The sequence below is a fragment of the Cavia porcellus genome, unplaced genomic scaffold (genome assembly GCF_034190915.1).
Source record: "Cavia porcellus strain 051 isolate PalLab524CR breed Dunkin Hartley unplaced genomic scaffold, mCavPor4.1 scaffold_10, whole genome shotgun sequence".
Taxonomy (NCBI): domain Eukaryota; kingdom Metazoa; phylum Chordata; class Mammalia; order Rodentia; family Caviidae; genus Cavia; species Cavia porcellus.
Window position 1 is genome coordinate 83,097,085 of NW_026947493.1, and position 13,531 is coordinate 83,110,615.

The 13,531-nt window shown below is 44.4% G+C and overlaps 1 protein-coding gene across 3 annotated transcripts in view; it reads left to right on the forward strand.

Moving 5' to 3' along the window:
* Mtbp (MDM2 binding protein) overlaps window positions 1-13,531 on the forward strand; it is a 74,523-nt gene that overhangs the window by 5,304 nt on the left and 55,688 nt on the right. For 2 of the 3 annotated variants that reach the window (XM_013144165.3, XM_063257682.1), the window contains exons 6-11: window positions 753-897; window positions 2,016-2,133; window positions 2,705-2,839; window positions 4,672-4,766; window positions 7,136-7,205; window positions 10,776-10,893. In XM_013144165.3, the coding sequence (XP_012999619.2) occupies window positions 753-897; window positions 2,016-2,133; window positions 2,705-2,839; window positions 4,672-4,766; window positions 7,136-7,205; window positions 10,776-10,893 (681 nt within the window). The remainder of the gene's footprint in view (window positions 1-752; window positions 898-2,015; window positions 2,134-2,704; window positions 2,840-4,671; window positions 4,767-7,135; window positions 7,206-10,775; window positions 10,894-13,531) is intronic. The other variant, XM_013144166.3, reaches the window with a different exon arrangement.

The following is a 13,531-nucleotide window of genomic DNA, read 5'->3' on the forward strand; positions in this document are numbered from 1 at the left end:
CTAGCCTGTGACACAAGTTGGCACTCACGGATACCCCTGGAGGGGCTTCCTTTTCTCGGTGTCCTCTGGAGGGAAGGAAGGTCTTTTACTCAGCTCATCTGCCTTGAGCTACCCCAGTGACCCCTCTTTTTTAATGAAATGTGTCAGGTTGAAAATATGCATGGAAATATTCTACGGTTGCTGTTCTGGCAAATTAACAGACTTTATCAAATTTTTCTTTGGTTTCTGTTACAATTTTGAGTTTCCTGGTCCCTTGGTAAATTTATAATTTCAAGGTACGTAATTGTTGTCAATATAACTGGTGTCACTAAATGCTTTACTGTCCATTAAAGAGAAAGAATTTATTTGAGCATTGTAATCTTATACTAATTCAGTGCCTTTGGATAACAAAATTAAGTATAGAGGAATATAATGAAATTGCAGTTTTTTCCTCTGTCGAGTATAACAATAGCATTGATGATCTGCAAACCAATGTGTGTAATTAACACTGCTGCAGAATCAGCAAGCATTATGATACCGTGCATTGTTTTCTGGCGTATGCGAGCTATTTGGAGAGAATGTGGCTTTAAATTAAATGAAGAACATTTAAATCTTTGAGCTCCGATTTGTGTTATTTTAAAGACTTTCAGAAATTAAAACTGAAAATACTCCTTTATCTCCTAAATAAACCTAAAATTCAAATGTTCAGGTAGTATTTTAAGATCTTGTAGATCAAGCAGCTTTTAAAAACGATTGTTTTTCTCTCTCTCTAGGTAGAGCAATGATAGACGTCATACTCTTGCCCTCTGACAAAGAGCCGCCTAAGCTGAAGGACTGTTTGCCCGCCATCGGAGCATTAAAGCACCTGCGAGACTGGCACTCAGCGAAGGTCACCGTAGCAGGAAATCACTGTGAAATGTGAGCTTGGTCAGGAGTATTGTTTTTGTTGTCCAGGCAGCCACCCTGTTCCTAATAGACTCAGCGTTTGTAAACTATTTTAATGTGACAAGGGAAAAATGTATGTCCTCTATGTTGAGAAGAATCCAGATTCTTATTTCAGACTCCCAAGAAGTTTTAAGTTTTTAGGAAATATTGTCGATTGTGATTTATAACTATTATCGAGCATGGATTGTCAGCCTTGCTATGTGTTTTAAATAGGCTCAGAGTTGTTTGGCAAGCCTAAGGTCCCGAGTTCGATTCTCAGTACTAGAAATGGGCTTGGGTTGTCCCACGAGCGGCATGATGAACACCATCTTGATGAATACCACGGATACATGGTCATGTGGGATTTACACCTCACGTCTGCTTTCTGTGTTACGCTGCTATAGAAATAAATACACACTGCGGTGTCTGAGGGCGTTTCAGTACCCGTTTGGTCTTGTTGTTGTTTAAATTGGCTCTGTGACTGCCTGACCCTTTCCATTTACCGCGTGTTTACTGAGTGCTGACTTTATGCTAGGCACAGCCACAGAGCTGAGTGCAGGCAGGAAGGGGAAGCCACCGTCTTTTCACAGGAGTGCGGTTCTGAGGGTGGGACCATCTGTGACACGTGCTGTTGTAGAAACCTGTGCAGCAGCGCGTGGTAAGGAAGGGCCATTCAGGCCACGGCCAGCAGCCACAGGTAAGCCAGAAGTGTGAGGACGGTCCGTGTCCTCACCCTCAGCTATAAGGATGACCGCTCTTAGTTTGTGGGCGTCGACCTCAGCGGGCTGACTTTGTGGGCATGCCGTAACATTAGTTACAAACAAAAACCACCGTGTGGATTTTGTCTCTTAGAGTTGTAGTTAAACTGGAACCATTGCCGGGCTGGTGGCACAGGGCTGTAATCCCAGCAGTCAGGAGGCTGAAGCAGGAAGATCGATGAGAATTCGAGACCAGCCTGGGCTACCAAGTGAGCTCAAGGCCAGCCTGAACTGCACTGTGAGACCCTGTCTCAAAAAGATGAAAAAATAAAAACTGAAATAAAATAAAAATAAACTGTAAACATTAAGTATAAGTAAAATATAACTATGGAATTTCATTTTTTTTAAAAACAGAAACTGTCAGAGGATTGCAGAATACCTTTCTGCTAATGTCGTATCTTTAGAAGAGCTCGGCAACGTGATCGACTCAAAGGAACTATGGAGGGGGAAGATCCAGATATGGGAGAGACAGGTAACTGGCTTCTCCGTTAGCAGTGTTGGGAGCAGGCGTTGCAGCCTCGCAGCACACAGGCGGAGAAAGTCTTCGTGGAATGTGGCCTAGACAGGCGTTCTGCACTAGCACCAATGAGGCGTTTCTGCAGGCGTGGAAATGTGCTCTGTCGGCCCTCATACAGTGACCGCGGCTCCGTGTGACTCCCGAGCTCTTCACATGTGACTGTTCCACTGGTGACCACTGAGGAAGTTTTAATTCATCTGATTTTAATTGGATTTAAGTAAATAGTCGCTGGGTATATTTATGTAATACTTGGCACGACTCGGCATGACTTGCCTTCTTTTATTATATACCTGATTTACTACCAAAAATTAGCTGTGGGCAGGTAGCGTACTGGTTGGATTCCTGCCAGTTACCTCTCTACTTCTGAACAGTTTTTAATCTAACTTACACCCAGGTTTCTCTACCACAAAATGAGAACGTTAAGTTACTGGGACTCTCAGCTTTCACCTTGTAATAAAGGCAACATAGTAATCTTTCTGATTTTATTCATGATGCCTGAAACTGTGTTCTCTTGGATTTGTTTCAGTTTGGATTTGAAGTTAGTTTTCCTGAATTTTGTTTGAAGGGCATCACACCTAAGAATTTTAGTACATCTAATTTGAATACTTGCTTTCTTGCCAAAAAGATAACACCATCAAAGGATAAAGATATTTTGCCAAAGGTAATTGTATGTTAAGCTCTTTTCTTTTTGCTGTCATGCATTTGTGAATATTTTTATTACTGTCAAGTGCTTGAATCTTGGGTTACTGATGTGGACTGAAAAGTGTTCCCATTCTGATAATAATTAAGTACCTGAGTTTGCTGTTCTCAGAGTTAGATGCTGAAACCACCATCATTACAGATTTTGTCATTTGACACAATGACCCTCCCTCCAATCCGCAGGGAGGCTGCAGCTGGCTTTGTCGTGAACTTCACTGAGCGACCTCTGTGAGGCTCAGTGTGGAGGGAATACGGTGTAGTGGGAGCAGGAGGGCTTGTGTGAGGAGGACCTGGGTCCAGACTTGGCTCTTGCACCCTTTATGTGTTGGATGCCTGTGTGAGATGGACCCACAGTAACACACTTCCCTGACAGAGTTACCTGGCGATTAAGTGGGGTGGAGGAGAAGAGTGTCCAGCAAAGGACCTGACGCAGCCGAACCTGCACTTTAAGAGCATTAATTCTCAGATCACATCTTCTATATATTTGTTCATTAAAATAATTATGAATATTATCATTAAAAAGGGTGTAGCCAGCTTTCTTTAACACTGGAAGAATAATGTAAGAAGAGCTCTTTATACAGAAGCACTTTGGAAATCCACTTTCAGAGCCCCACTATAAGAATTTACTAAACATAGTGCTCTTGAAGTTACAAGGATATGGACTGACAGTTCATATATTCTGATTGAAAAGCGGTCCAAAAAGGTACATTTCTAACTACAGATCATTTCCCAGCATTGTTTAGCATTGCCTACTTGACATAACTTGCTATGACAATCTTTCACAGAGATTTTAAATTTTTAAGATTAAGATCATAAAATTAATAGCTGTAATTCTTCTTTTTGGTAGTGAAATGTCTGAGTGTGATAATGTATCTCATTTTTTGATACTGTTGAGGGTAAACTTTACAACCTCTTCAAGAGGTGTTAGGCCATCCTCCATCCAATGTGCACATTGTTGTACAGGTGTGTATACTGTGCACACTCACACACAGAATCGTATGGTGGGACCAGCTGCCTTCTGTGTAAAACTGTAGTTTCTTCGTGATGTGTTTTCTCTGCTCCTCGTGTGAGGCACCCTATCGTCAGCTATTGGACTAAAACTCTGTGTTAGCCCCTCTAATTTACTGTCAAGCTGTACTCAAACACTGAACGTTTGTTTTCTGGGTGCTGAGTCTATTCATTAGCACTTGTTGGCACCGTGCTTCTCTAGTTTCTTCAGTCTTTTCCCTGGATGTTTTCCTTTATTTTATTTTATTTTATTTGCATTGTACTTTTTTGAGAGACAGGCTGGCCTTGCATGCACTGTGTAGCCGGGGATGGCCTCGGCGGGGTCGCAGGGATCCTCCTGCCTCCGCCTCCGGAGCCCAGCGGCGCCCCACCACGCCGGCTGACTTCTCCTTTGAACCTCAGTCACTCACTCAGCCCAGGCTCGTCCTGTGAAGCGTTTCTGCCAGCCTGGCAGGCCTGCTGCAGGTGATGTGCCGATTTGTTTCCTCAGCACTAGCCGCTTTCTCATGAAAGAGGAGGGGTTGAGAACTTCTGTTCACTGTTGCTTGCCTCCTTGCAAGCCTATTTCCTCCCATTACAACTCCTGCTGACCACTGAGAAGCCTCCGAGTCTGTGGACCGTGAACGCAGAGTGGAGGAGAAGGAATTCCTGCCCGCAGTGGAGGGGTTACACGTCTGCCGCGCGCTGTGTGCGAGCTGCACTCTGAGCCCCGTTTAAGGTCCTCACCACTGAGTCGTTTGCTCTCGTCTCTGCTAGAGTGTCACACAGTGCTAATTTCTATTGCAGGTTTTCCATTATTACGGCCCTGCCTTGCAGTTCGTGCAGATGCTCGACCTAGCAGCGCTGCCCTCCTGCTACCTGTCCGACGTGGAGTTCGAGCTGTATCCTTTTGTGTCCGCGGCGTGTCAGATCCTGTTTCCTGGGCGGGTGCCGTGGGTGGGTGAGCCCACATGTGAGGTGTGCACGTCCTCACTGTGCTGTCAGTGGGGTTACTGCACATGCACGAGTGGGTCCCCTTACGCTGGAGCTGCTGGGGATGCAGGTTGTTGCATTCCCGTATCCCGGGTCCCATGCTTTTCCCCGTGGAAGTCTGTCTCATTCCATACTCACTGAGTGCTTGCTGTGGGAAGGGCTAACGTGGGGGCGCCTTCTTTATGGCTGAGTAGTACTCTATTGTATGAAAATACCACCTTTTTTATCCATCCCTCAGTAGACGGGCATTTAGGTTGTTTCCAAGACCTGCTATTACTATCTGTGCTCCCATAAACATGGGTGCACGTAGATATATCACTGTGGTATGCAGTTTTTAATTCAATTTTTTTGTCTTGTTAGGGGGCGTTGGTTTGGGGGCATGTGCTAGAGCAGGCTGGAGGGTCTTTCCAGACTGATAAAACCCAGAAAGTCCTGTCCCATGATGAGGAGTTAACTGGTATCTTAAAGACAGAGAGGGACGGGAAGAGGACTGTGCACCAGGGGGTGACATAATGAGCGAATTTTAAACACTGTGGGTGGGATCTTGCTCAGCATCCAGAGCTCAGAGCTTGACTACAGAGGTGGCATCTGGAATGGAGGTCCAAGGCATGCTGCAGGGCACGTCAGGGATGCGGAGCCGCGGAGTCCCCAGGCTTCATGGTCTGCGATGCACAGGGACGGTGTGAGGTGTGAGGCTGCCTGAGTGTAGACGACACCTTGTGCTGACAGTGGGGCCTGCCTGGGACAGCATGGGGCGGGGGCAGGCTGCAGAGGGGTGCTCAAGCTCAGAGAGAAATAGGTATTCTGTGCAGTAATGCGCAGTGGGCAGTTTAAAAAGACAGTTCTTTTTGGTACTGGGGATCGAAGTCAGGACCTCACACTTGGCAGGCAGGCGCTGCGCTGCTGAGCTCCATCCCCAGCCCTGGACGGTTTTAAATCTGTTATCCATGCTGCATCCCTGGTTAGGACTGAGGGGCTGTTAGCTCCTGGGGGGAGAGCCTTTCCAAGGCAAGCTGGTACGAGCTGGTACCAGTTCTGCACGTCTCTCACCTTATCCATTAGCAGCCTTCAGGCTCGGAGATCCGAAACATTAGGCGTACTCGTCTCTTACTGGTCTTTGCTTTAGACCAGGGACTGAGCGAGCTCTCATTCAGCTCAGAGGCAGGGCAGCTAAGGTGAGTCGATGTGGCCCACGGCTCCGCGCACCCTGGCCTCAGCTGTGCCTCCCTCCCTACTCTTAACCCCAGGCTTCCTGACTGCCTCACTGCAAAGAGCTCTCTGCTGGCTAGGCATGGTAGTGCACGCCTGTCATACCAGCACTGGGAGGCTGAGGCAGGAGGATCTCAGCTGGAGGCCGCCATGGGCAATATAGTGAGTTCAAGGTCTGTCTGAACTGCCTAGTGAAATCCTGTCTCAAAAAGGCAAAAAACCCCACTCTCTGCATCAGAGAAGCTGTTTTCATTGTTCCAATCCACATTTGAAATGGTTTTTAATTAATATTTAGTATTCTTGCCATTCCTTTGGTTTTAAGAAATGTGCAACTTGCAAAAAAAAAGCAAGTACAGTGCTACCTCATGTACTGTGTTTATGCTTCTGGGAAGGCGGAGGACTTCCTGGCTTTGCTCCTTGACTTGTGAGGTAAGGAAGAAGGAAGAACTTTTGGAATCTGTGGGGAAAACAAAATAATGGGCGCACTCCTAACCTGCCCGCCACTCTCCTGCTGTCAGTACGATTAATACAAAGCGCGAGTTGCCTGATGTATGTTTTAATACATGAAATATGTCTGCAAATAATGAACATGTTTTAAACCCTTAAGATAACACGTGTTGAGAGCCGGGTGTGGTGGTGCGTGTCAGTAATCCCAGCACTGGGAGGGCTGAGGCAGGAGCATAGTGAATTGAAGACCAGCCCAAACTACACAGTGAATCCCTTATCTAAGAAATCCAAAAAAACAAAAGAAAAATGTATCTAAGAAATTTTCAGAAACACACATAGGAGCGGAACATTTTATATAAAAAGAAACTCTGTGATTAGAAATGGAATATGAACTCTTGAATTTTGTATGCAGAGTTTTTACAAATATCTTATTGTGGTAGTTTATAGTAATGATACTCAGAACAAATACTCAAAAATATTTTTGAGGAGAGATGAATTGTGAGTTCCTGAAGTTGGTTTTTATAATGAATTCAGTGAGCTGGTGGGGGAATCAGGAGGGCAGAGCTTAGGGTGCAGGGTGATTCCCGGTTCCTCCACGCTGGTTTCTTTAACGCCCTTGCAGAGCGCTACAGGACAGCGGCCGGCAGAACTCCGCGGTGCTGCTGGAGCAGATCTCCTCGCTGTGCGGCAAGGTAACCAGGCTCTCGGGAGCGGTGCTTGTGCTTTTAATATTGGAAGAAGTGTAGACAGTGCGCACAGCTCATTAACCCGCTCTTGCTTGCTAACTTGGTTTCTTTAATGTAAAGAACTTAGAACACATTTCCTCTCTGGACTTTTCACAGTAAAATGCTTTGCAGACAAATTGACTTTGATTTTAGAAGATTCTCAGAAATAAGTTTTGTAGCTGGTAATGGCTTCAAAATTTTGAAGTGAGGGAGGCTAATCTTGGTTATTAAGTTGGTTAGTTTGGAAAACACCTGGAAAATTAATCACGCGTACTTCTGGGTGTTTTGGAGTGCGTCCTGAGGGCATGACCTTGGGAGCCATGCCTGGTCCCCACCCCTATCCTCTTTGGCTTCTCCTGTCACCCCTGCTTCCTGGCTGCCAGGAGCCGAGCACACACCCTTCTGCCACATTGCTTCTGCCTTGGAGCCACCGCCATGGACTGCAGCCTTGGGGACCGTGAGCCAACCTCAGCCTGTCCCCTGTGCTGTGCAGGTGCCAGGTATTTTGTTCTACCCATGAAATGGTTACTAATATGAGCACAGTATTTCTTTACATATTAATGTTGTAACAAAACATTATTGTTAATCATTAATGCTTCAATATTGCATTTCAATTCTCTAGCAAGGTGTTCGTGTGTCTGCATTATTGTTTCATGATAGAACAGAGAAAAACTTCTAAAGTTTTGCTGAATCACTTGTGAATTTGTGCTTTTTTTCTTATAAGTATAATGATGCTTAGAAGACTTGTAGCTGTTTTAATAGTTTTCTATTTATAATGGGTATAAAACTGGTATGTTTTTACTTTACTAAAGCAGAACATAAAGAATTCTAAGTGGAATCATGTATCCAAAGTCAAGTAAAGTTTTTAGTAAAAAAAAATAAATAAGTGCATTCTTTCTGCTTATTTATTCAACTGTTATGTTTCTGTGGAAATAATTTTTTTTTGGTACCAGGAATCAAACTCAGGATCTTGTGCCTGCCAGGCAGGCATTGTGCCACTGAGCTATATCCCTAGCCCTGTGAAAATAATTTTAATGCACACAATATTTATTGATCATATTTACATAATACTTCTTTTTTTTTTTTTGGTACAGGGGATGGAATTCGATTGCACGCTTGCAAGGCAGGCGCTTGTGCCGCTGAGCTAAATCCCTGGCATATATAACATTATCTTACCATATTAATACCAAACAGGCTATTAACAGACACTCCTGAAACGAAAAATGATTATTATAGTTATAGCAGTTTTGCCATCAAGCTAAAGTCAAATCTCAAGTATTAGTCCTGTTGAAAATTGATATAATAAAGGCCGTTTGGTCTTGGCTTTATGAGTTTCATTGTATGGTAACTTAAAGTTTTGGCTTCAAAGCCTCATTTTCCCATAAGTTGAATAACATTTTGAATAGTGCGTCAGAGTTCTTATTTGATACGTTAGCCTGTGACCTAATATTCCTTGTAAAAATCATATATGTACCTCTAATTTTTAGCACAAGCATACCAGAGTCATTAAGTCATCTAGCTGTTGATGACAGGCAGCACTAATCCCAGAAGCAGATGGCACTGTTATTTAATATTTCCAGTTGTTTCAAGTGTGCTGGGTTAGACTGTGGTTTTCATGGCTTCTCAGCCCAGGACTACAAAATTTTAAACACGCCCCATCAGTGAGCAATAACATGAATGGGGCCTTTAAGTTTTTAATCAGAGCAAAAGGGATAAGAGTTACAAAGATGTTAATTAACTCAGAGAATAAATCTCTGCATTCGAAGTGGTTGATTTCTCTTTTATACTGGATCACAGTTTATCTTTAAATGTCTGAACTGCGTGCCTGTTCCTCGCAGCAGTCCCGGCTTCCCGGCTGGGTGTCCAGTTCCTCTCCTGACTGCAGCTGTGTGGCAGCCGCCCGGCCTTCCTGCCTGGCTGCTGGTGCGGGCAGTGGGGCAGTTCGCTTCCGCGGGGCTTGTGTTCTAGTGATTTACGGGATCCTCAGGAAGTGCTTGAGCTTTGACAGGTTTTCCCTCTATCTCCCCAAAATATGAATCAAAGCTTCTTGGGGTGAAGCTCATTTTCTTAGATTAGGAAAAGCCAAGGCAGGACTCATAGGGAGTGGGGTGTTACTTGTCCTACTGGTCTACATGGCCATATATTTTACAGTGAGGAATTTGCAAAGCTGTAAAATGCTTCTCAGAGTGACCACTCGTTAGGGAGGGCTCACTGAAAGGGTTAAATCGAGGTTTTGAGACTCATGTTTGAGGCGATCTTTGGCCTTTAAATTCAGGGCTAGATTGACAGTCTCGCCCCTCTCAGAGTTACCTAGCTATTAGTGCATGGAGGAGACAAGTGATCGGCATCCAAATCAGGCTGCCTGGGAGGTGCGGCCAGCTCTTCTCCTGCCTCCGGACAGCTGTGTGTGGGCTGCATGAACATGGCTAAAGTGCCGAGCAAGCCGTCACCGGGACCTGGTGGGCACGGTCCCTTACCACCCTTCCAGGCTCGGGCCGTGCACTTGGGGCTCTGAAGTCTTCCTGCGGCCAGAAAGGAGGAGTTGTTTGTGGTTAGAAAATTAGACATGTGTACTGCTAAATTTTTAAATTTTTAATTGTAAATACTTGACTATGTGAAATATATTACCCTTAAAAAAGACTACAGTTATAATAGTCATATTTTACTTTGTTTCTAAAATATTGATTTTTTTAATATCTGTCAACTATGAATTTATAAGTAAGCATAATAAATAGCAACATCTACACAGAACAGTTACATAAAAGCAGTTTACATTAGGTTTAAGATCTTGACTAATGCCTTATGTTTTCCAAAGTTTTTTTAATTAATTTTTTTATTAGGATATAGTGATTGATGTAGCTACATTTCTAAAATATGCAAATTACAGTTTTCACAATTATAATTTGTTTCATTTAGTCTTTAATCAAACTGAGAGTTTACCTAAATATATTATGGTGGAGTTTTTTTTTTTTGAGCAAATATTTAATAAACAAACGTCTGTATGCCCAGCCCTGGGAGTTTGAAAATAAATAAGTTGAGTTTGCTTATAAATCAGTCTTTAGCTGCTCTGCTTTCTAGAATATAATTCATTATCTTCTCTGCATTTTTCACCTATTAACATAAATCTCCGGTTTTTAGGAACAAAAATTTCTGTTTTGCCTTCAGATATAATTGTAAAGCCAGAACAGTGATGTAGCCATCAGAGGCCCTAAAATTATGGATGAATAAGACAATTTTTTTTGTGTTAGAACCCTCGGCCTCTCATTATTTTACAGATACATAAAGAAATTAACCGACACCCTGAACACAAAGTAGACTCTGAAGAGCAAGGTTTTTCCGAGCTGCCTCCTCCCTGGAAAAGGGGCCGCGGTAGCTTCGAGTGGCTTTCTGGGTCCTTTTCTGTGTTGTTGGCAGCAGGTGGGACACGCCTCAGGTTTTAGCGCTGCTGTGGAAGGGTCCTGTGCGGGGGAAGTGGCCCTGAGCCCGGCTGCAGAGCGGGCCCGGGCTGCAGTGGGTGAAACCTGCCCTGCGTTCCAGGTGGGCGCCCTCTTCGCACTGCCCTGTACGGTCAGCAGCGTGTTCCTCCCGCCGCCCAGCCAGCTCAGCTCGAGGAAGTGGAGGGAGAGCGTGGCCAGGAAGCCCGGGACGCTCGGCGGTGAGTAGGGGGCGCCCCTTACCCTCGTGACCCTAGCGACGGAGACTGCGCCCCTCTGGCCTGAAATGGAGACGACACTCAACTTACTTTCTTTTGTATTGTATTGCGGTGCTGGGATTGACCCGGGTCCTCTCGCGCCAGACAAGTGCCCACCTTTGGCTGCACCCAGCCCACGCTAACGTTTCTTATTGGAAAACAGCGCTTGGTTATCTCTGATCACATTCATCAGCCACGTCCGCGATCTCAGGGCTGAACGTTTAGTTAATCAGAAAGCTGACTACGCTGAACGTTGCTTTCTTACGACATTTGAGGAAACAAATACATGAAAGTAAAGTAGCTTGTTACATAGTACATTTAAAAAACGAGCCTGAGGTTATGCTCTTCTGAGGAAATTAGAACTTGTGTAACTATATGCTGTGCAGTGTTCTGGATACTTTAAAAATATTGAGTCATTTAATCTTCATAATAACCCTGCAGGTTCACTTTTATTGGTAGGTGAGGATATTTAAGCCAGAAAACGTAAAGAGCTTTCAGTTAACAGAACTTTCATATAAATGCTGCTTCTGCAGTTAGTAGTTCCATAATTTTTCTTAAAATTTGAACCTGGGCTGTGTAACACTGTGTTGCCTCTCGAGATGTCTAGTGTGTTCAAGATGTCCCCCAAAAGATAAAATCCTAATTTCTGTTACAAAATCAGAGACTTTTTGAGGTCTAACTCTAATATTTCATTACATAGTTATAGATCAAACTGTTCAAGTTACCATCTCAAAATCAATAGCTAAAGTTTGTTCCTGCATATTTTTGCCTTGGTGTAAGTGGTATTCAAAAGTGAGCAATAATTTGTTTAAATTTCTTTGAGCTTATAGTTGGTTTTGTGGCCCATGTCATGCTGGCACTGAGAACCAAAGTTGAAACATCACCAAGACTTCTGTGGAAATACTGCCCGAAGCCCCAGTGTTTTAAGGGGAAAAATTTTTTGTTTTATTCCATTATTTATTTACTTTGGGATTGGGAATTGAACTCAGGACCTCCCACTTGCCAGACAGGTGCTGTGTCACTGAGCTATGTCTCTGGCCCTATAAATACTTTAACAAAGATGTGTGCAAAGCACTTTACATTTTGAGTTTTTTGTTTTGGTTTGGTTTGGGTTTTTCTGGTACCAGGAATTGAACTTAGGACCCCACACTTGCAGGTAGGTGCTGTGCCACTGAGTTATATCTCTGGGAAAATAAATTTTAAGTCAGCAGCTTACACAGTGCTGTATAGGAAATAGGTGAGCTACTAGATTCCAATTTAGCAAATGTTGAAGTAGAGCTCAGGTAAGATATCTGTACAGAAATGTAAACCTAGAGTCTGGAATTTAGATCACTAGAGAACATCACAGCTAGGGATTAGATTTTACATTTCACATTAGTTTTCTTACCTCTTGTCTAACAAACCTAAGTGTAGTGGCCGGAAAGAGCACACCTCGTTTTTATTTGTTCATGGTTGCGCAGTTGGGGCTGGGTTCAGCGGGTTGGTTCTTCTGCTGGTTTCACCGGTGGTCACCGACGTGGTTGCATTGGCCTCGTGGATGGTTTGGAAGCTGGGTTCAGGATGCAGAGACGGCTCACTCTCACCCTGGAGTCTCTAAGCTGTTCCCTTGTCACATGGCCTCTTCACATGTCTCCGGTGGGCAGGCTGACACTTACTAGTGCTCAGGACAAAGGCAAAAATTTAAGCTGCCAAGATGTTGAAGACTTAGCCCTAGAGCTAGCCTAGTCTCACTTCTGCTGGGTTGTTATTTCAGAAATGGTCCAGATTCGCTGAGGCACTGACTATACAAGGATGTTAATACCGGGAAGCCACCAGTGTGAAAGCTTACCATTGGTGCAGACAGGAAACAACAGCAGGGTTTGAGGAGGGGAAGCCACCACACAGAGACAACATAGCTAAAAAGAGCCACGGAGAGTCTCTAGAGATAGTTGCATTTAAGTGCAAGCTGAGAAACATAAAGAAAGGTTTTCTTTTTTTTGGTGTTTTGAGACAGGGTCTCACTGTGCAGTTCACACTGGCGTGAGCTCACTTTGTAACCCAGGCTGGTCTCGAACTCGCAACAATCCTCCTGCCTCAGCCTCCCGAGTGCTGGCATTACAGGCGTGAGTCACCACACCCGGCCTAAGAAAGGTTTTCATAAATGATTGTTTGAAGACCCTGGCAAGTGATGATCATTAACATCAGCATTAAAAATACCATTTATCCCATTCATAGGATGCGGCACAAGCTATTGAGCAGCAAAGGAGAGGCATCACGGGTCCTGACACTTGAGGAGGTAGATTCATGGTTCTTTTTTAATGAAATGTTTGTTAAAGGAAGGACTCTACCTTGAAAAACAATTACAGTTCTGTTTAGCCGGTGGTGGAAAGGTAAGGAGAAGGGCCTGTGCCTGGTGTGTGACCTGACACAGGCTTCAGAGCTCAAGGAAGCCAGCGGTGGTCTCATTTGGTGACTGCCCCACGTCGGGACGGGAGGAAGTGCAGCTTTAACCTTCTCGCCCACACCCGTGGAGTAACACGTACCTGGGGATTGGGGGAGACGTTAACACAGAGTCAGAAGTAGATTCAGTGAGAGGCAGTGTGGTCTGTTTCACTGGCGCTAT